Raw genomic sequence first — 25,827 nt, 5'->3', positions numbered from 1 at the left:
AAACACTTACAAAATAAAGAACAAAGCAAAGTACAGCACAGGACCAGGCCCTCTGAGCCTGTGCCGACCATGCTGCCCGTCTAACCTATAACCTTCTACACTTCCGGGGTCTGTATCCCTCTATTCCCATCCTATTCACGCATTTGTCAAGAAGCCCCTTAAACATCAATTATCGTACCTGCTTCCACCACCTCCTCCGGCAGTGAATTCCAGGCTCCCACTACCCTTTGTGTAAAAAACTTCCGTCGCACATCTGCTCTAAACTTTGCCCCTTGCACCGTAAACCTATGTCCCCTAGTAATTGACTCTTGCACCCTTGGAAAAAGCTTCTGACTATCTGCTCTGTCCATGCCCCTCATAATTTTGTAGACTTCTAGGAGATCGCCCCTCCATTGTTCCATTGAGAATAAACCAAGTTTATCCAACCTCTCCTCATAGCTAATGCCCTCCATACCAGGAAACATACTGGTAATAAACCTCTTCTGTACCCTCTCCAAAGCCTCCCCATCCTTCTGGTAGTGTGGTGAGCAGAATTGAACACTATATTCCAAATGTGGCCTAACTAAGGTTCTATACAGCTGCAGACTTGTCAATTTTTATACTCAAAGCCCCGGCTGATGAAGGCAAGTATGCTGTATGCCTTCTCCACCTGCACTGCCACTTTCAGTGACCTGTAGACCCGTACACGCATATTCCTCTGCCTGTCAATACTCTTAAAGGTTCTGACATTTACTGTATATTTCCCATCTATATTATACCTTCCAAACAGCATTACTTCACATTTTTCTTATAATAAGAAACAGGAGCAGCCTGCTCCACCATTCAATACGACCATGACTGATTATTTGCCTCAACTACATTTGCCCTCCCTCTCCCCATATCCTTCGATTCCCTGAGACACCAAAACTTTGTCTGTCCTAGCCGTAAGTATATTCAATGATGGAGCATCCACAACCCCGTGAGGTAGAGAATCCCAAAGATTTACAAAGTGATATGAAGAAATTTCTTCTCTTCTTGGTTCTAAATGATAAACCCCTTATTTCGAACCTGTGCCTCCATTTTCTAGGTTCCCCAGCCAAGAGTAACAACCTCTCAGTATCTATTCTGTCAAGCCCCTTCAGAATCACAAATGATCTAACGAGCGAACACCAGAGAATGTAGGCCAATTTACTCAGCCTCTCGTCACAGGGCAATCCAATCATCTCAGGGCCCAATCCAGTGAACCTTCAATGAATAGCATCCAAGTATATACTTCCTTAGATATAGAGACCAGGAATCAATCTAGTGAACCCATGAACACTGGCGATCTTTAATCAAAATAGCTAAATTAAATTTGGCTCTTATTAATCCAGTTCCCTCCTTTTTGCCGGAGAGAGTGGCGCATAACAAGAGGCAGCTTGCAGCCCATCCTTTCCAATGTGGAACGAGTGCTCACCTTAATCAGAGCAAATTCACCACAAACTCTCTTCAAAAATCTGCCTGATTTAATTGCAGCTGTATTAATGCCATAAAGACCAAGGGAAACAACGAGCTTACTTTGCCTCTTCACTGAAACAATTAGTAAAACTAAAGCACCAAGCCGGAAAACGGGGCTGACGGGCGGAGAATCCCACTCCAGGTATTTTTGAGATGCATGAGCTTAGAGCGTTAGATTACCAATTGCGTACACATTCAGTGGAAATTTTCCGCCATAGAAACATAGAAAATAGAAGCAGGAGGAGTCCATTTGTTCCTTCGAACCTGTTCCGCCATTCATGATCATGGCTGATCATCCAGTTCAATACTCTGATCCCGTCTCCCCCCCCCCCCTCCCGTCTCCCCCCCCCCCCCCCCCATATCCCTTGACCTCTTAAGACCCAACAGTTGCATCTAATTCCTTCTTGAAATTACACAATATTTTGGCCTCAACTACGTTCTGTGGTAGTGAATTTCACAGATTCACCACTTGCTGGGTGAAGAAATTTCTCCTCACCTCAATCCTAACAGGTTTACTTCATATCCTCAAACTATGTTTACCTCATATCGTCACCCCTAGTTCTGGACTCCCCCCACCATCGGGAACATTCTTTCTGAATCTACCCTGTCTAATCATGTTAAAATTTTATAAGTTTCTATGAGATCCCCTCTCACTTTTCTAAACTCCAATGAATATAATTCTAACTGACTTAGTCTCTCCTCGTATGACAGCCTCGCCATCCCACAAATCAACTGGTCAACCTACACTGCGTTCCCTCCATAGCAAGAACATCCTTCCCCAGATAAGGACACCAATGCCTATACAATTTCAGTAAAACACCCTGGGCGGGATTCTCTGATCCGGGATTCTTGGATACAGAACTGGCTAGGTCACAGAAGGCAGAGAGTAGCAATGGAAGGGTGCTTTTCGGATTGGAGGGCTGTGACTAGTGGTGTTCCGCAGGGATCAGTGCTGGGACCTTTGCTGTTCGTAGTATATATAAATGATTTAGAGGAAAATGTAACTGGTCTGATTAAAATGTTTGCGGACGACACAAAGGTTGGTGGAATTGCGGATAGTGATGAGGACTGTCAGAAGATACAGCAGGATTTAGATCGTTTGGAGACTTGGGCGGCGAGATGGCAGATGGAGTTCAATCCGGACAAATCTGAGGTAATGCATTTTGGAAGGTCTAATGCAGGTAGGGAATATAGAGTGAATGGTAGAACCCTCAAGAGTATTGACAGTCAGAGAGATCTTAGTGTGCAGGTCCACAGGTCACTGAAAGGGGCAACAGATGTGGAGAAGGTAGTCAAGAAGGCATACGACATGCTTGCCTTCATTGGCCAGGGCATTGAGTATAAAAATTGGCAAGTCATGTTGCAGCTGTTTAGAATCTTAGTTAGGCCACACTTGGAGTAAAGTGTTCAATTCTGGTCGCCACACTACCAGAAGGATGTGGAGGATTTAGAGAGGGTGCAGAAGAGATTTACCAGGATGTTGCCTGATATGGAGGGTATTAGCTACGAGGAGAGGTTGAATAAATTTGGTTTGTTCTCGCTGGAAGGAAGGAGGTTGGGGGGCGACCTGATAGAGGTTTACAAAATTATGATGGGCATAGACAGAATGGATAGCCAGAGACTTTTTCCCAGGGTAGAGGGGTCAATTACTAGGGGGCATAGGTTTAAGGTGCGAGGGGCAAGGTTTAGAGGAGATGTACGAGGCAAGTTTTTTTACATAGAGGGTAGTGGGTGCCAGGAACTCGCTGCCGGAGGAGGTGGTGGAACAAGGACGATAGTGCCGTTTAAGGGGCATCTTGATAATTACATGAATAGGATGGGAATAGAGGGATATGGACCCCGGAAGTGTAGACTATTTTTAGACGGGCAGCATGGTCGACGCAGGCTTGGAGGGACAAAGGGCCTGTTCCGGTGCTGTACTTTTCTTCGTTCTTTACCACCGACGCCGGAATTGCGTTCGGCGATTGGCTGGAGAATCCATTTTTACGATGCTCTGTCCCCATAAAAACGGTGAGCAGAACTCTAGAAGTACGCCGCACGCCATCGGGATGGCCAGAAGGCGTCACCCAAGGCCCCTCATGATGTTCCGCCCCTGATGGGCCGACTTCCTGATGGCGTGAGACATGTATCCTCTCACTTTTCAGAAACCTGGCGTGGTGGCTGTGGACTGTGTCCAGTATCACCACTGTTTTTGGTGGGGGGGGGGGGGCGCGGCAGCAGCCGCTGTGCGCATGTGCGGCCACAGACCCGGCCATTCTACGTCCATATCGGCAGGTAAAGCAGGGCATACGTGGCACGGCTGCTAGCCTTCCACCGGGCGGCGCATTGGTGCGGGGACGGCGCTGACCTTTTGGTCATAGCAGCAGAATCGGAGAATCCAACCCGCTATTCCTATACTTGAATCCTCTCGCTGTGAAGGCCAGCATATAATTTGCGTTCTTTATCGCCTGCTTTACCCGAGTGCTTACTTTCAGCGACTGATGTACGAGGAGACAAAGTTCTCACTGATTAGCCACCTCTCCCAATTTACACCCGCCCATTCAAATTACTATCAGCCTTCCTATTTTTTCTACCAAAGCAGATAACCTCACATTTATCCACATGATACTGCATCTGCCATGCATGTGCCCACTCACTCAGCCTGTCCAAATCCTGTTGAAGCATCTTTGCATCTTCCTCAGAGCTCACCCTCCCACTCAACTTTGTATGTTCTGCAAATTTGGGGATAATACATTTAGTTCCCTCGTCCAAGTCATTAAAGTCATTAATATATAATGTGAACATTTGAGGTCCTAGCACAGATCCCTGTGGTACACCACTAGTCACACCTGCTAATTGGAAAAAGACCTATTTATTCCAACATTTTGCTTCCTGTCTGCTAACCAGCTATCTATCACACTACCCGTAATCCCATGCGCTTTAATTTTAAATAGTAATCTGCTATGTGAGACATTGTCAAAAGCCATCTGAAAGTCTAAATGAACCAAATGTAGTGGTTCTCCCTGGTCAACTCTAAGTTACATCTTCAAAGAATTCCAGCAGATTTGTGAAGCATGATTTCCTTTTCGTAAATCCATGCTGACTTTGTCTGATTTTACTACTGCTTTCCAAATGTTGTGCTATGAAACCCTTGATAACTGACTCTAGTAACTTCCCTCATACCGACATTAAGCTCATTGGTCTGTACCATAAAAATATCTGAAACAAACCCAGAGTTTAATGACAAAAGTCATTAAAGTTTAAAGTTCAACAATGTGTTCACTACATGAAGTTTGTTTTTATAAAAGCAAACACAGGGATTGTTTCCGAGGAGGGGCAGTTCTCATTGAACTGAAAGAAAACAACGGAAATCACAGACAATTCCAGTTTAGAGAATAGATTAAAATGTTCCCTCACACAGCTTGTAGAAAAATATACCAGGCTAAGGAAAAGCACTCCTGAATATCTTCCATCTCCCACTCTCTCATATATAGTTATCCGGCAAGATGCAAGCTCAAACCCTGGGTTGAATGTTGAGAATAGGGGAAGCACGCGGCAGAGTGATTAGCACTGGGACTACGGCGCTGAGGACCCGGGTTCGAATCACGGCCCTGGGACACTCTCCATGTGGAGTTTGCACATTCTCCCCGTGTCTGCATGGGTTTCACCACCACAATCCAAAGATGTGCAGATTAGGTGGATTGGCCACGCTAAATTGCCCCTTAATTGGAAAACAAAATAGTTGGGTACTCTAAATTTAAAAAAAAAATATTGCTGCAGTGTACAGAAACACTGAATCAGCCTCCACTTCCTTCAGTTACTCCAACCCCACCAACCACATCACTGCAAATTGAAGAGAAATTCAGTCTTAATACAACTTGATGTACAACAGGAGGCTCAGGGTGCTCAAAACTAGCGGTGCAGGCAGAATGGACACGTTAGCTTAAACTAATCAGAGAACCTCAATTGGCCACAAAGTCCACAAACTCAAGTACCTTCAGTTGTCTTAACTGTTGCAAGATCATGTAGTCTGGCATGTTGTCAAAGAGCCCATCTGTCGCCGTTAGAATGATATCACCCACTTCGACATTGAACGTGGAACCTTCTGCTGTTTCAGGACTGCAGAATACAAAAAAACACTGCAGATGAGCAAAGAGATTTAGACATTCAAGTACATAAATCACTAAGAGCTATTAAACTATTAAAAAGGCCAATGGCACATTTGCATGACTTCAAGGGAACAGAATACAAAGGGGTGGAAGCTATGCGAAAGTTATATAAATTCTAGGTGAGACTGCATCTTGAATATTGCATTAAGTTCTGGCATGCACCTTTCAGAGGACACAATGGGCGCGATTCTCCGCTCCCCACGCGGCCTGGGAGAATCGCGGGAGGGCCCCTGACATTTTTTACGCCCCCCCTGGCGCCCCCCGCGATTCTCTCTCCCCCCCCCAAAAAACTCGGAAAAATCGCCGCTCGCCGTGTTTCACTGCAATTCTCCGAGCCCGATGGGCTGAGCGGCCGGCCCTTCACGCCCGTTTCACGACGGCGGCAAACACACCTGGTCGCTGCATTCGTGAAACAGGCGCCAGATGCCCGTTTGGGGCATCTAGGGGCCCGATTGGGACGGGAGCACCACGGTAGCATGGTGATTAGCATCAATGCTTCACAGCTCCAGGGTCCCAGGTTCGATTCCCGGCTGGGTCACTGTCTGTGTGGAGTCTGCACGTCCTCCCAGTGTGTGCGTGGGTTTCCTCCGGGTGCTCCGGTTTCCTCCCACAGTCCAAAGATGTGCGGCTTAGGTGGATTGGCCATGCTAAATTGCCCGTAGTGTAAGGTTAATGGGGGGGATTGTTGGGTTACGGGTATACGGGTTACGTGGGTTTAAGTGGGGTGATCATTGCTCGGCACAACATCGAGGGCCGAAGGGCCTGTTCTGTGCTGTACTGTTCTATGTTCTATGACTGTGCTCGGGAGGGGACAGGCCCGCGATCGGTGCCCACCGATCGTTGGGCCAGCGTCCAAAACGGACGCACTCTTTCCCCTCCGCTGCCCGGCAAGATCAAGCCGCCACGTCTTGCCGGGCGGCTGAGGAGAAAGACGGATACCGTGCATGAGCAGGTTCGTGCCGTCTGCGTGATGAAGTCAGCCGCGCAAGTGCGGGCTGGACCCGGCAACCCGCGCATGCGCGGATGACTTCACATTCTCGGCGTGACGAGGTCGCTGCCGAGAAAGACGGAGGCCCGCTCCTAGCCCCCCCCGGGTGGGGGTGAATTAAGTACGGGGAGCGGGCTCCGAAGCCGTCGTGAACCTCGGCTGAGTTCACGACGGCATTCACGAATTCTGCCCCTGCGGAGAATTCCGCCCAATGCTTTGGATGAGGTGCCATGATGTGGAGATGCTGGCGTTGGACTGGGGTGAACACAGTAAGAAGTCTTACAACACCAGGTTAAAGTCCAAGAGGTTTGGACTTTAACCTGGTGTTGTAAGACTTCTTACTTGGATAAGGTGCATTGCAGAATTGCCTGAATGATATGGAACTAAAAAAGGGGTTAAATGAGGAGCACTGGCTGTATATACTAGATTTTTTAAAAACGCGACAAATCACTTTATTTCTTAGTTATACAAGCCTTACCATCAAATAAACGACTGTTCCAATCAACAACTGTTCGCATGAACCATAAATAGTCAGTGTCGCTGATAATTTACAGTTCAACAGTTAGACGGGGTTATGGAATAAGTGTTCGGCATGTCCGAGAGCTGACATTATTTCTTATTGGCCAGGGCAACTTTGAAGAGTATGTAGACAACCTAGTTTTTATTCTGTTGAGTTTAGAAGATTAAGGCATAAGCTAATTGAGGTTTAAGATGATTAAAAGATTTGATAGGCAGATAGGGAGAAACTATCTCCTCTGGTGAGAGAGCCCAGAACAAGGGGGCAGTACAATAAAATTTGAGCTCGGTCATTCTAGGTGTTTTCAAAACACCTAGAAGTGCAATTTTGGAAATGTCCCCATACCACCCCAAGCACCTATTAACCTATTAGGCAAGAGTACCAAGGGATTACGGAACCAAAGCACTCTTTAAACTATTTGTCCCAGGGCTGGTGAAGCCAGCATTCATTGAAGGCCTCGTGAGGGCATTTCTGAGGGAATTCCAGAGTCAACCACATTGTTGTAGGTTTGGAGTCACGTGGACCAGACTATGTAAGAACAGTAGATTTTCTTCCCCTGAAGGGTGACAATCTGATAGTTTCATTGATAATCATGAATCTATCGCTTTAGAACATAGAACATTACAGCGCAGTACAGGCCCTTCGGCCCTCGATGTTGCGCCGTCCTGTGAAACCCCTCTAAAGTCCCTCTACACTATTCCCTTATCGTCCATACGCATATCCAATGACCATTTGAATGCGTTTAGTGTTGGCGAGTCCACTACTGTTGCAGGCAGGGCATTCCACGCCCTTACTACTCTCTGAGTAAAGAACCTACCTCTGACATCTGTCCTATATCTATCTCCCTCAATTTAAAGCTATGCCCCCCTCGTGCTGGACATCACCATCCGAGGCAAAAGGCTCTCAATGTCCACCCTAACTAATCCTCTGATCATCTTTAGTCCAGATTTACTAATTAAATCTAAATTCCCCTTTGTTGCTCCGGTGTGATTTCATCTTAATATCTCCAGAGCATTAGTCTGGATTATGAGCATTCAGTAACATTAACTACCATGCACCTATGGAGTCAAGATACAAACTAGTCATGAACCAACTGAATGGCACAACATGTTTGAGGGACTGAATGGCTTTTCCCAGCTCCTAGAAGCGCATATTGTCGAATGAGCAATGGAGACCGGCCATGTCCAAATGGCTGCCGTGCAAAGCAATTGAATTTTGGCATTGTACCAGTCATGTCATTACACTGAGTACAGACAGGGTCCAACCATGAAGACTGTACCATTACTGGGCAGTTAGGACAGTAGCAGGCACCAAGACTAAGGAAAAAATGACATGGTTTGGTTCCTGGTCTGATGAGATGTGACAGTCTGTGACACATGGAAAACAGCAACTGAAAAATGCCAATTACAAAAGCAACTTTCATTAACTCCACAGAAAATGATTCACTGAACCATGTAATAAGCTGTTGATATCTTGAGTTTTGCTAATTATCCATCAGCGAACAGCAGCTGATCCAACAAACACCATTCAACTGCAACCCTGTCCTTAATACCCCTAAGCAAGCAACAGCGGTCTGCAACATTCCATTATCACAGCCCATCCACCACCAGTTATTACAATCCCGGACCGGACCCCATTATTTTCTAGGGTATCGAACAGGAACCCGAATCACTTTTTTTTGTAGGACTGTGAGGAAAGACTACTTTGCTCCAGGATTTTGCCAATGCAAAAATAGGGATATGGAATATTAAATCAAACTTCATTAGGGGCGGCATGGTAGCACAGTGGTTAGCACTGTTGCTTCACGGCGTCTTCCCATCAAGGACACCCACTCCAACCCCCAACCTCCCAGAGGCTCCTACCTACCTTCCTTGCATCCCCCCACACCCTACATATCCCCCTCCACCTTCCTTTCATGGGGATAGCCCCCCTCGGGCCCTGATCCTTGGCAAAGCTACCCAAGGTGCCAGCCTTCCGGGGGAGGCTGCACTGCCCCTAACCACCCAGAGGCCTCCGTTGGCCTGGGAGACCCCCCCCAGGTTCCAATCTGCCTGCGTGGACCAGGACTGGACGGCGCCAGCTGCAGCCTTTCAGTGGAGGCCGGTCGATCCTGGGAGACCAGTAGACACCGGGCAGGCTCGCCTAAGTTGGTTTAAATCCTGCCTAGAATAGAGACCCTACAGTGCAGGAGGCCATTCAGTGCATTGGGTCTGCACCGACACTCTGAAAGAGCACGCTACCTAGGCCCACTCTTCCACCCATCCCTGTAACCCTGCAGCCCCAATTAACCTTTTAGATACTCAGGTGCAATTTAGAAAAGCCAGTTTACCTAACCTGCATATCTTTGGACTGCGGGAGGAAACCGGAGCATCCGGAGGAAACCCACGCAGAGACGCGCAGAAAGTGCAAATTTCACACAGTTACTGGGTCCCTGGCACAATGAGACAATAGTGCTAACAACTATGCTACTTGCCATTTAGTCATGCCCATTTTTGAGCAGGATTTTGATTCCAACGCCTCCGATATCTGGGTACATCTCGCGAGGCATAAAAAAACCCTGGGACTACTCGCCCAGCATCTACCGGCTACGTCACGCTCGAGTGCAATGTGGCTGGTAGATCAATGTCTCTAATTATTTACTCTCCAGAAATCATAACAAAACCTATTAGACCTCTCACACAAGCGTGGTTTGAAATAATGATATAATTTTTACAACATCCTAACTGCACCTTCTGCAGACAATGTGTCTTTCTTTTAAACCAGGATTTTAAAAAAAATACTACTTTAACAGACATAGAGACACCCTAACACAGGCTTTTAAAACCATCACTGCACCAGATACAGATAATACACACACACACACACACATATATATGTATAAATAATATATGCACACCAATTTCTTAAATTCATAACACAGTGGACCATGGCTGCAGTATGTACCATCTGATGCACGTAAGCAACTTGCCAAGGCTTCTTCAGCTGCACCTCCCAAACTCCCAGCATCGTCCAGCTAGAAGGACAAGGGCTAATTGGAATGCCAGAGTTACATTACCTGACTGTTTTGTTATTTGTTCATGGATTGAGAGTGTTGCTAGCTAGGCCAGCCATTATTTCCCATCTCCAATTAACCTCGAGGTGATGGTGGTGAGCCATGATCTTGACTGCTGTAGTCTGTGGGGTGTATGTACATCCACAGTGCTGTACTTAGGACTGTCCCTGATCAAACCTTGCCTCGTCTCTCCAAATGGAGATTCATTCTGTCTTTCAGAAATTTCGCCAAGTTTCCCTACCACTGATGAGACACCTACTGGTCTGCAATACTCTGGTTTATCTCTTCCACCCTTCTCGAAAAGTGGAACCACATTAGTTGTCCTCCAGTCTTTTGCATCTCTGTGGCAAGAGAGGAATTAAAAATTTGGGTCAGAGCCCCTGCAATTTCCTCCCATTCCTCCCACAGCAGCCTGGGATACAACTCATCATTCCCTGGGAATTTGTCCATTTTTGAGCCTAATAAAATCTCCATTATCTCCTTACTCCCGATGTCAAGCTGCTAAAGAACCCCTCAATTCCTGTCTGAAATCTGCACACACATCCTCCTTCTCCAAAGTGAAGACAGATGTGAAGTGCTTGTTTAACACCCTACCCATGTTATCTGGCTAAACTCTCGCATTGGTCCCTAATGGGTCCTACTCTTTCCCCGGTTATCCTCTTCCCTTTGACGTACTTACGTAACTATACTTATGGCCGACACGGGGGCACAGTGGTTACCATTGCTGCTTCACAGCACCAGGAACCCGGGTTCAATTAACCCCTGGAGAATTAATTCGATGACAGCTTTATGTAATTATTGGGAGAAGCCAAAGTATCAGGCACTTTTTCAGAAAAGCAGTTCAGTTGAGATTAGTTCGAGATGTGAGCAGAAGTCAGTTCAAATAAAAGATACGTCTGTAGATAGATTAGCAGTTTCTTTGCAGGTAGTTCCGAAGAATGCAGTTAGAAGGTGGGGAGTTGAAACACGCTGAAGCAGCTTTTGAAGAAACATAGCCAGAGTTTCACATGGATCTGACAGGATTCAAGTATTTTATTTAAAACAACCTCAAAGACATCTCCTTGAGTGCGTACAGTGGTCAACAGTGGTTGAGAGTGGAGATGTATTTTTTTGGTTGAGTGGGAATTCAGATAGTAGTTAAGAATGAGTGTATTCACTGTATTAAGGGGTAATTACAAGCTATTTTCTGGTGTGATGTTAAAGATATTGGGCGTGATTCTCCGGCCTCGTTGCACTCTCGTTCAAGCGAAACGAGGCCGGTGAACAGTGGGAGAAGCCAAAAACGAGAACCGTGCCAAATGCCAAACAGTTTGAGGCACAATCGGCCCATCCCGTTGGCAAAATCAGGATCTCGTCATAGCGTGATGAGAAACCAACTTAAGCCCTATTTCCATACAATAAATGGAAGCCACCCCATATCCAATGGGCTCCCCGGCAAGTGGTCACTTCGGCGCCGACTAGTACCCCTTTTTAAAAAGGTGAACCTGGCGGAGGGGCTTCTGTGGGGAGCCAAGGAGGTGAGTAGCCATCATTACTCACAGGCAAAGAGCCGTTGGGCACTGAGCTTGCCGCCCCAGTGCTCGGCGGGTGGAGGAGGGCCCTTGGTTGGGTGTGGGGAACCCCGGCTGGGGATGGAGAACCCTCCGCAGGGGTGAGCTGCCATGGGAGAGTGGGGTGAGTGGTGCTGAGGGGGCAACTTCACATGACACCACCATGCCAATGTCTGGATCATGTGTATGTGTTCCGGGGACAAGCACAGTTCCTGTCCGTCTGCCCCAACAACCACCCATAACCCCCACCAATGCTGAGGCCTCTGGCCGTGTGGCTGAAGGCTATTGCTAAAATGGAATTGGCAATCGTGGTTAAGTGAGCATTTCACACAACCCAAGTGGATTCCCGTAGGTGGCAGGCCATGTAGCATGTGGGAGCCAATGCCTAGCATCCCAATCAGACTGTGATGCCTGGACACTGTGCCTGAACACTCAGGAGGCAACACCACACACGCAACAGCCAACAGCCGAACACCCAAGGGATAGGGCACGGCTCTGGAGACATGACTACTGCTGGAGGGTGGGTAAGTGCCATGGGGAGGGGACCAGCTCCCAGTTCAGCTGACATTATAAGCTAGTGTCCAGGGGCAGCATGGTGGCACAGTGGTTAGCACTGCTGCCTCACGGCACCGAGGTCCCAGGTTCGAACCCGGACCACCGTCTGTGTGGAGTTTGCACATTCTCCCCATGTTTGTGTGGGTTTCATCCCCACAACCCAAAGATGTGCAGGTTAGGTGGAATGGCCATGCTAAATTGCCCCTTAATTGGAACAAATGAATTGCGTACTCTAAATTACAAAAAATAAGCGGGTGTCTGGGTAATAGGGTCTGGGCGAGGGCAGCCCGCTGCGCCTGGGAGTGCATGGGCAGGGATCAATGAGGGAATGGGTGGTCCCTGGGTGGGAGCAACCTGTATTTGCCAGTCTAACACCGCTCCCAATTCCTTACAGATACTGAACGCTATGGCAGGAATTTTGGACCCAGCAGAACTTGCCTTAGTGTTGCTGCTGCTAGGCCGGGCCGCCAGAGAGGCAGGTCTTTCGGGATTTGTGGGAGGAATCCGGAGCACCCAGAGGAAACCCACGCAGACACGGGTGGAGCATGCAAACTCTGCTCAGAGAGTGACCCAGGCCGAACTTGGGACTCTGGCACTATGAAGCAACTGTGATAACCACTATGCTTCCTTGCCGCCCTATCTCCATATCTGTCTCCATACCTACTCCTCTATTGCCTGCTTACTATTTGGTGGTCTATAATACACTGGTCGGTACAGTGGTTAGCACAGTTGCCTCACAGTGCAAGGGACCCAGGTTCAATTCCAGCCATGGGTGACTGTGTGGAGTTTGTATTTCTTCCCGTGTCTGCGTGGGTTTCCTCTGGGTGCTCCTGTTTTCTCCTACTGTCCAAAGATGTGCAGGTAAAATAGGGTTATGGAGTTAAGGGGATAGGGTGAGGGAGTGGGCCTGGGTAGGGTGCTCTTTCTGAGCGTCAAGGCAGACTTATTGGGCTGAATGGTCTCCTTCTGCACTGTAGGTATTCTATGATTCAGCAGAGTGACTTTCCCCATTTTATTCCCAAGCTCTATCGACAAGGTAGATATTTGAAGGTCCTTCCAATATATCATCCCTCTTTACTCAAGTAACAGACTCCTTAATTGATAATGTAACATCACCTCCTCTTTTACACCCTCCACTGTCTTGCCTTAAGATGCTATATCCCGGAATGTTAGAACATAGAACAGTACAGCACAGAACAGGCCCTTCGGCCCTCAATGTTGTGCCGAGCCATGATCACCCTACTCAAAGCCACATATCCACCCTATACCCGTAACCCAACAAACCCCCCCCCCCCCCCCCCCCCCCCCCACCCTTCCTTTTTTATTAGGACACTACGGGCAATTTAGCATGGCCAATCCACCTAACCCGCACATCTTTGGACTGTGGGAGGAAACCGGAGCACCCGGAGGAAACCCACGCACACAGGGGGAGGACGTGCAGACTCCACACAGACAGTGACCCAGCCGGGAATCGAACCTGGGACCCTGGAGCTGTGAAGCATTTATGCTAACCACCATGCTACCCTGCTGTTGAGCTGCCAGTCTTGCCCCTCCCTCAACCACTTTGTGATATATCTCAATTCCACGTGCCAATCCATGTCCTTTACTCATCAATCTTACCTATGATACTCCTAGCATTAAAGTAGAGGTCATCCAGGCTTGCCTTCCTCCCTTAAAACTCAACATGTTGTGCTCCTATTGCATAAACAATCTCTGTCACCTCCCCCTGCCAAACTAGTTTAAATTCCTCCCAACTGCACTAGCAAACCCACCTGCAAGTATGTCCATTCCATTCTAGGTTAAAGTCCAACAGGTTTGTTTCGAATCCCTAGCTTTCGCAGCACAGCTCCTTAAATGAAGAGGGGGGTTCCAGAAACATATATATATCTATATATTTATAGATATATATATTACAGACAGAGTTAAAGATTCAATAAGATACTTTGAATGCAAATCTTTGCAGGTAATTAAGTCGACAGGTCCAGACGGAGCAAGTGCAGAGAGGGATAATCACAGGTTAAAGAGGTGTGAATTGTCTCAAGCCAGGACAGTTGGTAGGATTTTGCAAGCTCAGGCCAGATGGTGGGGGTGAGTGTAATGCTACATGAATCCAAGGTCCCGGTTGAGGTCGTACTCATGTGTGTGGAAATTGACAAAAAGTTTCTGCTCAGCGATTCTGTGTTGTCACGCGTCCTGAAGGGTTACCCAAAGATCAGAGGCTGAATGCCCAACGTCGGCATCTCCACATCATAAGAATTAGGAGAAGTAGGCAAATCTGCCTTTCAAGCCTGCTCTGCCATTCAATGAAATCATGATGGATCTCTTCCTGGTCTCAAATCCACCTCCTTACCTGTTCCCCATATCACTTTAACCCACTTTTTACATCAGAAATATATGTATCTCCTCTTGAAACCATTTAATGACTCAGATTCCACCGCACTGGTGGGCAGCGAGTTCCACAACTTCACCACCCTCTGCAAGAAGTAGTTCCTCCTTATACAAGATACACCCAAATCTCTCTGAACAACATTTACAAATTTCAGGCCTTTTAAGCAATATTCTGCTTTATATTCAAAGTGTCTCACTTCCCGACATTATACTCCATCTATCACTTTCCTCCAGAGTTAAAAATACACTTGGCAATAGGGCAAATTCACCCTTGGAGGCCCCGAGAAAGGCCAGGAAAATTCAATGTTGGGCCAACTCATGAGAGACAAGTTTCCCCCATACATGGAAGTGATAGAATCTGTGTGAAGTTGCACCTGGAAGAGAGGCCATGAGGGGAGGGGGGAAAGAGAGAGAGAGACTGTCGGGATCGGGTAGTATCAAGAGCGAAATAGATTTGTGGGTGGGGGAGAGAGGCAGCAGAGGGATGGGGGGAGGGGGAAGAGAGACTACAGGAAGGAATGGGGAAGTGAAGCTGTGAGGGTAAGAGAACAGTTTCAAACTTCTCAGCTTTGCCAGCTAACTGGGAGCCTGGAAAGCCTGAAATCACTGCGGTAATGAATTTCTTGCAAATGGATGTGGTGTCTGTAGCTAAGGCTGTAAACGTTCAGGACCTACTTTATATGAAAAATATAGCGGATGCCATTGTAATGAACAGTGTTAATTGGATAATTTAATTCTAAACAGTTTTATCTCATAATAAACATCTGCATTTATGTGTTATTACATCTCAAAGTGTTTCACATAGAACATACTGTGCAGAAGGGGCAGCATGGTAGCATTGTGGATAGCACAATCGCTTCACAGCTCCAGGGTGCCAGGTTCGATTCCGGCTTGGGTCACTTGAGTCCAAAGATGTGCATGTTAGGTGGATTGGCCATGATAAATTGCCCCTAGTGTCCAAAATTGCCCTTAGTTGGGTGGGGTTACTGAGTTATGGGGATAGGGTGGAGGTGTTAACCTTGGGTAGGATGCTCTTTCCAGGAGCCGGTGCAGACTCGATGGGCCGAATGGCCTCCTTCTGCACTGTAAATTCTATGTAAATTCGGCCCATCGAGTCTGCACCGACCCACTTAAGCCCTCACTTCCACCCTATCCCCATAACCCAATAACCCCTCCTAACCTTATTTTGGACACCGTGCAATTTAGCATGGCCAATCCACCTAACTTGCATGTTTTTGAACTGTGGGAGGAAACTGGAGCACCCAGCGGAAACCAACGCAGACACGGGGAGAACATGCAGATCCGCACAGACAGTGACCCAAGCCGCAAACCGAACCTGTGACCCTGGAGCTGTGAAGCCACAGTGCTACCCACTTGAGCTACCGTGCTGCCCCATGTTGTGAATTACTTGATACTGCCTTTAGCTGAAGGTCCCAAACACAAATGTCTATATGTCTTTGCATCCTGTCGAGCCTGCTCTGCCATTCCAAATCATCATAGCTGACAGGAACATAGCAATTAAGAGCAGAAGTAGGCAATTCAGACCTTCGAGTCTGTTCTGCCACTCAAATGGACGATGGCTGATCTCTTCCTGGCCTCAAATCCATCTCTCCACCTGTTGCCCATATCCCTTTATCCCATTTCATTAGAAATTAGAAATATATCTATTTCCTTCTTGAAACCATTCAATGATTCAGATTCCACAGCATTATGTGGCAGCGAGTTCCACAAATTCACCATCCTCTGAGTAGTAGTTCCTCCTCATCTCAGTTCTAAATCTATCACCTCTCAACCTATATCCATGACCTCTTATTCTAGATTGCCTCCCAAGGGGGAACATTTGGTCTACATTTACTTTACCAATCCCATTTAGTATTTTATACACCTTTATCAGATCTCCTCTCATTCTTCTAAACTTCAAAGAACAAAGAAAATTACAGCACAGGAACAGGCTCGTCGCCCCTCCCAGCCTGCGCCGATCCAGATCCTTTATCTAAACCTGTCGCCTATTTTCCAAGGACCTACTTCTCTCTGTTCCCCACCCGTTCATATAGCTGTCCAGATGCATCTTAAATGATGCTATCGTATCCGCCTCTACCACCTCTGCTGGCAAAGCATTCCAGGCACCCACCACCCTCTGCGTAAAAAACTTTCCACGCACATCTCCCTTAAACTTTCCCCCTCTCACCTTGAAACCGTGACCCCTTGTAATTGACACCCCCACTCTTGGAAAAAGCTTGTTGCTATCCACCCTGTCCATACCTCTCATAATTTTGTAGACCTCAATCAGGACCCCCTCAACCTCAGTCTTTCCAACGAAAACACTCCTAATCCACTCAACGTTTCTTCATAGCTAGCACCCTCTATACCAGGCAACATCCTGGTGAACCTCCTCTGCACCCTCTCTAAAGCATCCACATCCTTCTGGTAATGTGGCGACCAGAACTACACGCAGTATTCCAAATGTGGCCCAACCAAAGTAACATGACCTGCCGATTCTTGTACTCAATACCCCGTCCGATGAAGGCAAGCATGCTGAATACCTTCTTGACCACTCTATCAACTTGCGTTGCAACCTTCAGGATACAATGGACCTGAACTCCCAGATCTCTCTGTGCATCAATTTTCCCCAGGACTCTTCCATTGACCATATCGTTCGCTCTTGAATTAGATCTTCCAAAAAGCATCACCTCGCATTTGCCTGGATTGAACTCCATCTGCCATTTCTCTGCCCAACTCCTCAATCTATCTATATTTTGCTGTATTCTCTGACAGTCCTCCTCGCTATCTGCAACTCCACCAATCTGAGTATCATCTGCAAACTTGCTAATCAGACCATCTATACCTTCGTCCAGATCATTTATGTATATCACAAACAGTGGTCCGAGCACGGATCCCTGTGGAACACCACTAGTCACCTTTCTCCATTTTGAGACACTCCCTTCCACCACTACTCTCTGTCTCCTGTTGCCCAGCCAGTTCTTTATCCATCTAGCTAGTACACCCTGAACCCCATACGACTTCACTTTTTCTACCAACCTGCCATGGGAAACTTTATCAAACGCCTTACTGAAGTCCATGTATATGACATCTACAGCCCTTCCCTCATCAATTAACTTTCTCACTTCCTCAAAGAATTCTATTAGGTTTGTAAGACATGACCTTCCCTGCACAAAACCATGCTGCCTATCACTGATAAGTCTATTTCTTTCCAAATGTGAATAGATCCTATCCCTCAGTATCTTCTCCAACAGTTTGCCTACCACTGACGTCAAACTCACAGGTCTATAATTCCCTGGATTATTCCTGCTACCCTTCTTAAACAAAGGGACAACATTAGCAATTCTCCAGTCCTCAGGGTCCTCACCCATGCTCAAGGATGCTGCAAAGATATCTGTTAAGGGCCCAGCTATTTCGTCCCTCGCTTCCCTCAGTAACCTGGGATAGATCCCCATCCGGTCCTGGGGACTTGTCCACGTTAATGCCTTTTAGAATACCCAAAACTTCCCCCTTCCTTACGCCGACTTGACCTAGAGTATTTAAACATCCATCCCCAGCCTCAACATCCATCATGTCCCTCTCCTTGGTGAATACCGATGCAAAGTACTCATTAAGAATCTCACCCATTTCCTCTGACTCCACGCATAAATTCCCTCTTTTGTCTTTGAGTGGGCCAATTCTTTCTCTAGTTACCCTCTTGCTCCTTATGTATGAATAAAAGGCTTTGGGATTTTCCTTAACCCTGCTAGCCAAAGATATTTCATGACCCCTTTTAGCCCTATTTATTGCACGCTTGAGATTTGTCCTACTTTCCCGATATTCCACCAAAGCTTCATCAGTTTTAAGTCGCCTCGATCTTATGTATGCTTCCTTTTTCATCTTAGCTAGTCTCACAATTCCACCCGTCATCCATGGTTCCCTAATCTTGTCATTTCTATCCCTCATTTTCACAGGGACATGACTGTCCTGCACTCTAATCAAACTTTCCTTAAAAAGACTCCCACATTTCAAATGTGGATTTACCCTTAAACAGCCGCTCCCAATCCAATTCCCTAGCTCCTGCCGAATTTTGTTATACTTGGCCTTTCCCCAATTTAGCACTCTTCCTTTAGGACCACTCTCGTCTTTGTCCATCAGTATTCTAAAACTTACGGAATTGTGATCGCTATTCCCAAAGTAATCACCGACTGAAACTTCAACTACCTGGCCGGGATCATTCCCCAATAAAAGGTCCACTCTGGCCCCTTCCCGAGTTGGACTATTTACATACTGCTCTAAAAAACTCTCCTGAATGCTCCTTACAAATTCTGCTCCATCTACGCCTCCAACACTACACGAGTCCCATTCAATGTCGGGGAAGTTAAAATCTCCCATCCCAACCACCCTATTGCTCCTACATTTTTCTATAATCTGTCTACATATTTGTACCTCTACTTCACGCTCGCTTTTGGGAGGCCTGTAGTAAAGTCCCAACAATGTTACTGCACCCTTCCTATTTCTTAGCTCTACCCATATTGCCTCGGTGCTCGAAACCTCTATCGTGCCCTCCTTAATCACAGCTGTGATATCATCTCTGACCAGTAATGCAACTCCTCCACCCCTTTTACCTCCCTCCCTATCCCTCCTGAAGCATCTATACCCTGGGATATTTAGTTGCCAGTCTTGCCCTTCCCTCAACCAAGTCTCAGTAATACCAATATCATATTCCCAGGTACTAATCTAAGCCTTAAATTCATCTGCCTTACCTGCTACACTTCTCGCATTAAAACAAATGCACCTCAGACCACCTGTCCCTTTGCGTTCATCATCTCTTCCCCGTCTACTCTTCCCCTTAGTCACATTGAGTTTATTATCTAGTACCTTACTAGCTTTAGTTGCTGCCTCTTTACTAACCTCTAGCTTCCTAATCTGGTTCCCATCCCTCTGCCACATTAGTTTAAAACCTCCCCAACAGTGTTAGCAAAAGCACCCCTAGGACATTGGTTCCAGTCCTGCCCAGGTGTGGACTATCTGATTTGTAATGGTCCCACCACCCCCAGAGCCGGTTCCAATGTCCCAAAAATCTGAACCCCTCCCTTCTGCACCATCTGTCAAGCCACGTATTCATTCTGACTATTCTTGAGTTTCTACTCTGACTGTCTCGTGGCACTGGTAGCAATCCTGAGATTACTACCTTTGAGGTCCTACTTTTTAGACTTATCTCCTAACTCCCTAAATTCTGATTGTAGGACCTCATCCTGTTTTTTACCTATATCGTTGGTCCCTATATGCACCACGACAACTGGCTGTTCACCCTCCCCCTTCAGTATGTCCTGCAGCCGATCTGAGACATCCCTGACCCGTGCACCCGGGAGGCAACATACCATTGGGGAGTCTCATTTTCGACCACAGAAATGCCTGTCTACTCCCCTTACGATTGAATCCCCTATGACTATAGCCCTGCCAGTCTTTGTCCCGCCCTTCTGTGCAGCAGAGCCAGCCATGGTGCCATGAGCCTGGCTACTACTGCCTTCCCCTGGTGAGTCATCTCCCCCAACAGTATCCAAAACGGCATACCTGTTTTGGAGGAAGATGACCGCAGGGGACACCTGCACTGCCTTCCTGCTCTTTCTCTGCCTTTTGGTCACCCATTTCCTGTCTCCCTCACCAATCCAAATCTGCTGTGTGACCAACTCACTGAACGTGCTATCCACGACCTCCTTAGCATCGCGGATGCTGCAAAGTGAATCCATCCGCAGCTCCAGAGCCGTCATGCGGTCTAACAGGAGCTGCAGCTGGACATACTTCCCGCACATGAAGGAGTCAGGGGCATCGGCCGCGTTCCTGTGCTCCCACATTGAGCACAAGGAGCATAACACGGATCTGGGATCTCCTGTCATTTTTACACTTTACCTTAACTGATTACAAATATAATATCAAATAATGAATAAGTGAAAGGAATAAGGATTTTACTTACCAATCACAATACTTACCAACACACGAAGAGTTAAATTTCTCCCAGCTACTGCTAATTGGAGCACTTTCCTTACCAGCCAATCAGGTCACTGCTTTGCTGTGATGTCACTCTTCATGGTAAGTTTTTAATGAGGTAAACTTACCTTCCCGACAGACCCCTGGCCACTGCTCCCGCCGAAAATCTGAAGGTCGCTGCTCCTTATCACCACAGTCTTTTTTTTTGGTAAGAGGAGGAGGGCGGGTGGGAGACACTACACGTGTAGTGTCTCGGGTTCAGCCGCTGCCCAAATATATCAGTTCACTCACCTTCCCAGAGCGCAATTCGACCGCTCCCACTCAGCTCCTCCCTCTCACCGCTCCTGTAAGATAAGTTTTTTAAATGGGAAACTTACCTTCCCAACAGCCCCCTGGTTGCTGCTCTCGCTGCTACCGCTGAAAAACTCTCCGTGCTGTTTAATGACGTCTCGCCTCTGTCTCTCCGCGCTCTTTAACTTCAGCGAGTATAAACCCAAACTATTTAATCTCTCCTCATGCGCCATTCCTTTCATCCCCAGAATCAATCCGGTGAACCTCCTCTGAACTGCCTCCAATGCCACCACATCCTCCCTCAAATAAGGAGACCAAAACTGGACACAATACTCCAGATGTGGTCTCACCACCACCATGTACAACTGCAACAATACTTCTCTACTTTTATATTCCAGTCCTTTTGAAATAAACTCTAACATTCCATTTGCCTTTTTAATCAAGCGGTTTTTCAGTGCTCAGCAAAAGTTTGCACCAACAAAAAGGAAGGACGGTAGAAAGAGGGAAAATCAACCATGGATATCTAAGGAAATAAGGGAGAGTATCAGAATTGAAGGAAAGAGCATGCAAAGTGGAAAAGATTAGTGGGAGAGGAGAGGATTGGGAAATTTTTAGGGGGCAACAGAAAGCTACTAAAAAAGCTATAAAGAAGAGTAAGATAGATTATGAGTGTAAACTTGCTCAGAATATAAATACAGATAGTAAAAGTTTCTACAAATATACAAAACAAAAAAAAAGTGTGGCTAAGGTAAATATTGGTCCTTTAGAGGATCTGGGGATAGATTTAATAATGGGAGATGAGGAAATGGCTGAGTAAATGGCTGAGGAACTGAACAGGTTTTTTGGGTCGGTCTTCACAGTGGAAGACACAAATAACATGCCAGTGACTGATAGAAATGAGGCAATGACAGGTCAGGACCTTGAGATGATTGTTATCACTAAGGAGGTAGTGATGGGCAAGCTAATGGGGCTAAAGGTAGACAAGTCTCCTGGTCCCGATGGAATGCATCCCAGGGTACTAAGAGTGATGGCTAGGGAAATTGCAAATGCACTAGCGTAATTTACCAAAATTCACAAGATTCTGGGGTGGTCCCGGTGGATTGGAAATTAGCAAACATGACACCACTGCTTAAAAAATGAGGTAGGCAGAAAGTGGGTAATTATAGGCCAGTGAGCTTAACTTCGGTAGTAGGGAAGATGCTGGAATCTGTTATCAAGGAAGAACTAGCGAGGCATCTGGATGGAAATTGTCCCATTGGACAGACGCAGCATGGGTTCATAAAGGGCAGGTCGTGCCCGAACTAATTTAGTGGAATTTTTTGAGGACATTACCAGCGTGGTAGACAACGGGGAGCCAATGGATGTGGTATATCTGGATTTCCAGAAAGCTTTTGATAAGGTGCCACATAAAAGGTTGCTGCATACGATAAAGATGCATGGCATTAAGGGTAAAGTAGTAGCATGGATAGAAAATTGGTTAATTAATAGAAAGCAAAGAGTGGGGATTAATGGGTGTTTCTCTGGTTGGCAATCAGTAGCTCGTGGTGTCCCTCAGGGATCAGTATTGGGCCGACAATTGTTCAAAATTTACATAGATGATTTAGAGTTGGGAACCAAGTGCAATATGTCCAGGTTTGCAGACGACACTAAGATGAGTGGTAAAGCAAAAAGTGCAGAGGATACTGGAAGTCTGCAGGGGGATTTGGATAGGTTAAGTGAATGGACTAGGGTCTGGCATTATTATTTAAATGATAAAATATTAAAACATGCTGCTGTGCAGAGGGACCTGGGTGTCCTAGTGCACGAGATGCAAAAAGTTGGTTTACAGGTGCAACAGGTGATTAAGAAGGCAAATGGAGTATTGTCCTTCATTGCTGGAGGGGTGGAGTTTAAGATTAGGGAGGTTATGTTGCAATTGTATAAGGTGTTAGTGAGGTCACACCTGGAGTATTGTGTTCAGTTTTGGTCTCCTTACCTGGAGGGTGTGCAGAGGAGATTCATTAGATTAATCCCAGAGTTGAGGGGGTTGGATTATGAGGAGAGTTTGAGTAGACTGGGACTGTACTCGTTGGAATTTAGAAGAATGAGGGGGGATCTTATAGAAACATATAGAATTATGAAGGGGACTTCCGGTTGCGGCTATGCGGAGCTAAGCCACACGTTTGGCAGCTCCCGCTTTAATAGGACTTGTGGGCTCTTTTAAGGGCCCCAAATGGCGCTGATTCGATGATTCCCGGTGGATAAAGGGGTCTGGAGCAAAACCCCCCGGGATTTATGGTGCGGACCCGGAGTGGGGCGAGGAGAAAAATGGCAGCAGCTCCCCTGGAAAAGCGGGGGAAGGTGGACAAAATGGCGGCAGGTGGAGCCCCTGAGGAGTGGAGGCAGCGGGCGGAGGAGCAGCAGGCGGCCCTTCTGCGCTATTTTTACGGAGCTGAAAGGAGAGTTGCTGGAATCTCCGAAGGTAACGACAAGTAAGCTGCTGGAGACCCAGACAACCCAGGGTGCAGCGATACTTGAGTTGCAGCAGCAGGCCTCTGAGCGCGAGGATGAGGTTTCGGCCCTCGTGGGGAAGGTGGAGATGCACGAGGCGCTCCACAAAAAGTGGCAAGATCGTTTCGAGGAGATGGAGTTTCGATCAAGGAGGAAGAACTGGGCCTCGCGGAGGGGCTGGAGGGGCCGGACCTGCCGGCCTATGTGGCCGTGATGCTGAACTCGCTGGTGGGGGCAGGATCCTTCCATCTGCCCCTGGAGCTGGAGGGGGCCCACAGAGTACTGGCCAAGCGGCCTAAGGCGAATGAACCCCCGCGGGCGGTGCTGGTGCGGTTCCATCGGTTCAGTGACCGGGAGTATGTGCTGCGATGGGCCAAGAAGGTGAGGAGCAGAAAGTGGGAGAATTCGGTAGTGCGTATCTACCAGGACTGGAGTGCGGAGGTGGCCAAGCGGAGAGCCGGGTTTAACCTGACGAAGGCGGTGCTCCACGGCAAGCAGGTGAGGTTCAGCATGCTGCCGCCTGCGCGCCTGTGGGTCACCTACAAGGACCGGCATTACTATTTCGAGTCCCCGGAGGAGGCGTGGGCCTTTGTGCAGGCTGAAAAGTTGGACTCGACCTAGAGATTGGGGGCTGTGGGAGGTTTTTTGTGTATCACTGTGTATGCTGTTGCTGGTTATTCTGTTTAGTTTTTTTTTTCTCTCGCTTTCGGATGATGTGGGTTATGGTTGTGTGTCTTAAGGGGGGTATTGGGGTTTGTGGTTGATCTGTTTTTGTTTGTACGGGGTTGGTGGATGGGTTGGGACTGCTATTTGGGAGCTGCGTTGGGGGGGGGGGGGGGGGGTGGGGCAGTGTGAAAGCGCGGGCTATCCTCTGGTTTCCCACACTGCGGGCGAGGGGGGTGGAGCTGGTGACAAGGGGCGTGGATATCGGATCCATTTTCCCGCGCTGAAGCGGTGCCAAGGAGCTGATACAGGGGGGGGAGGGGTGACCTCATATCGGGAGGGGTCGGAGTTAGGGCGGGAGCTGCCGGGGTCAGCTGGCTCACGGGAGTACTATGGAGGGAGCGTCGCGGCTAGGAGGGGTCCTAGCCTGGGGGGTGGGGTACCGGATTGCTGCTGGATTGGAGCTGGTGGGGGTCGGGGTGAGGTTCTATCGCCATGGGAAATGGGCTGAATGGGTGCTGGCCAGGGGCGAGCAGTCGATGGGCCATGGCTAGTCGACGGGGGAGGGGGGCGGGGTGCCCCCGATCACGTGGAACGTGAGGGGGTTGAATGGGCTGGTTAAGCGGGCCCGGGTGTTTTTGCATCTGAAGGGGCTGAAGACGGACGTGGCCATGCTCCAGGAGACCCACCTGAAGGTGGCGGACCAGGTCCGTCTGAGGTAGGGGTGGGTGGGGCAGGTTTTTCATTCAGGGCTCGGGGGTGGTGGTGGTGGGGTGGTTGGGGAATGAAGAACTTTTTGGACAGGCTGCGATTTCCAAGGGTGCAGGAGGAGCAGGGACTGGGGGCGGCGATCGAGTTGGAGGAGCTGGTCAGAGGGATTGGCCACATGCAGTCGGGGAAGGCGCCGGGACCGGATGGGTTCCCAGTGGAATTTTATAAGAAATACGCGGACCTGTTGGGACCCCTGTTGGTCCGGACCTTTAACGAGGCATGGGAGGGAGGTGTTTTGCCCCCGGCAATGTCACGGGCGCTGATTTCCCTGATCCTGAAGCGAGATAAGGACCCCTTGCAGTGCGGATCATATAGGCCGATTTCACTGCTGAATGTGGACGCCAAGTTGCTGGCGAAGATCTTGGACACTAGAATAGAGGACTGTGTGCCAGGGGTGATACATGAAGACGGGTTTTGTGAAGGGGAGGCAGCTGAACACTAACGTGCGAAGACTGCTAAATGTGATAATGATGCTGGCGGCAGAAGGAGAGGCGGAGATTGTGGTGGCATTGGATGCGGAGAAGGCCTTTGATAGGGTTGAGTGGAGGTACTTGTGGGAGGTGTTAGAGGGGTTCGGGTTTGGGGTGGGGTTTATTAAATGGGTGAGGTTGCTGTACGAGGCCTCGATGATGAGTGTAGCGACAAATGGGAGGAGGTCCGAGTACTTTAGGCTCCACCGTGGGACGAGGTAGGGGTGCCCCATGTCCCCCTTGCTTTTTGTGTTGGCAATTGAGCCTCTTGCCATGGCTCTCAGGGAGTCGGGGAGGTGGAGGGGACTGGTGCGGGGTGGGGAGGAGCACCGAGTGTCGCTGTACGCAGATGACTTGCTGCTGTATGTAGCAGACCCGGTGGGGGGAATGCCGGAGGTGATGGAGATTCTTGCTGAGTTTGGGAGTTTCACGGGTTATAAATTAAACCTGGGCAAGAGTGAGCTGTTTGTTGTACACCCGGGAGATCAGGAGGGGGGG

General features: G+C 48.0%; 1 protein-coding gene across 1 annotated transcript in view; it reads right to left on the bottom strand.

The window, feature by feature from the left end:
• The window catches only part of LOC119974570 (protein phosphatase PTC7 homolog), a 187,520-nt gene that overhangs the window by 8,305 nt on the left and 153,388 nt on the right, over window positions 1-25,827 (bottom strand). Inside the window, exon 4 of the mRNA XM_038813585.1 lies at window positions 5,451-5,574. Coding sequence (XP_038669513.1) covers window positions 5,451-5,574 — 124 coding nt within the window. The remainder of the gene's footprint in view (window positions 1-5,450; window positions 5,575-25,827) is intronic.

This window comes from Scyliorhinus canicula, chromosome 12 (assembly GCF_902713615.1).
Source record: "Scyliorhinus canicula chromosome 12, sScyCan1.1, whole genome shotgun sequence".
Taxonomy (NCBI): domain Eukaryota; kingdom Metazoa; phylum Chordata; class Chondrichthyes; order Carcharhiniformes; family Scyliorhinidae; genus Scyliorhinus; species Scyliorhinus canicula.
The sequence above is the reverse complement of the archived record's forward strand: the minus strand, read 5'-3'. Positions and strand labels throughout refer to the sequence as shown.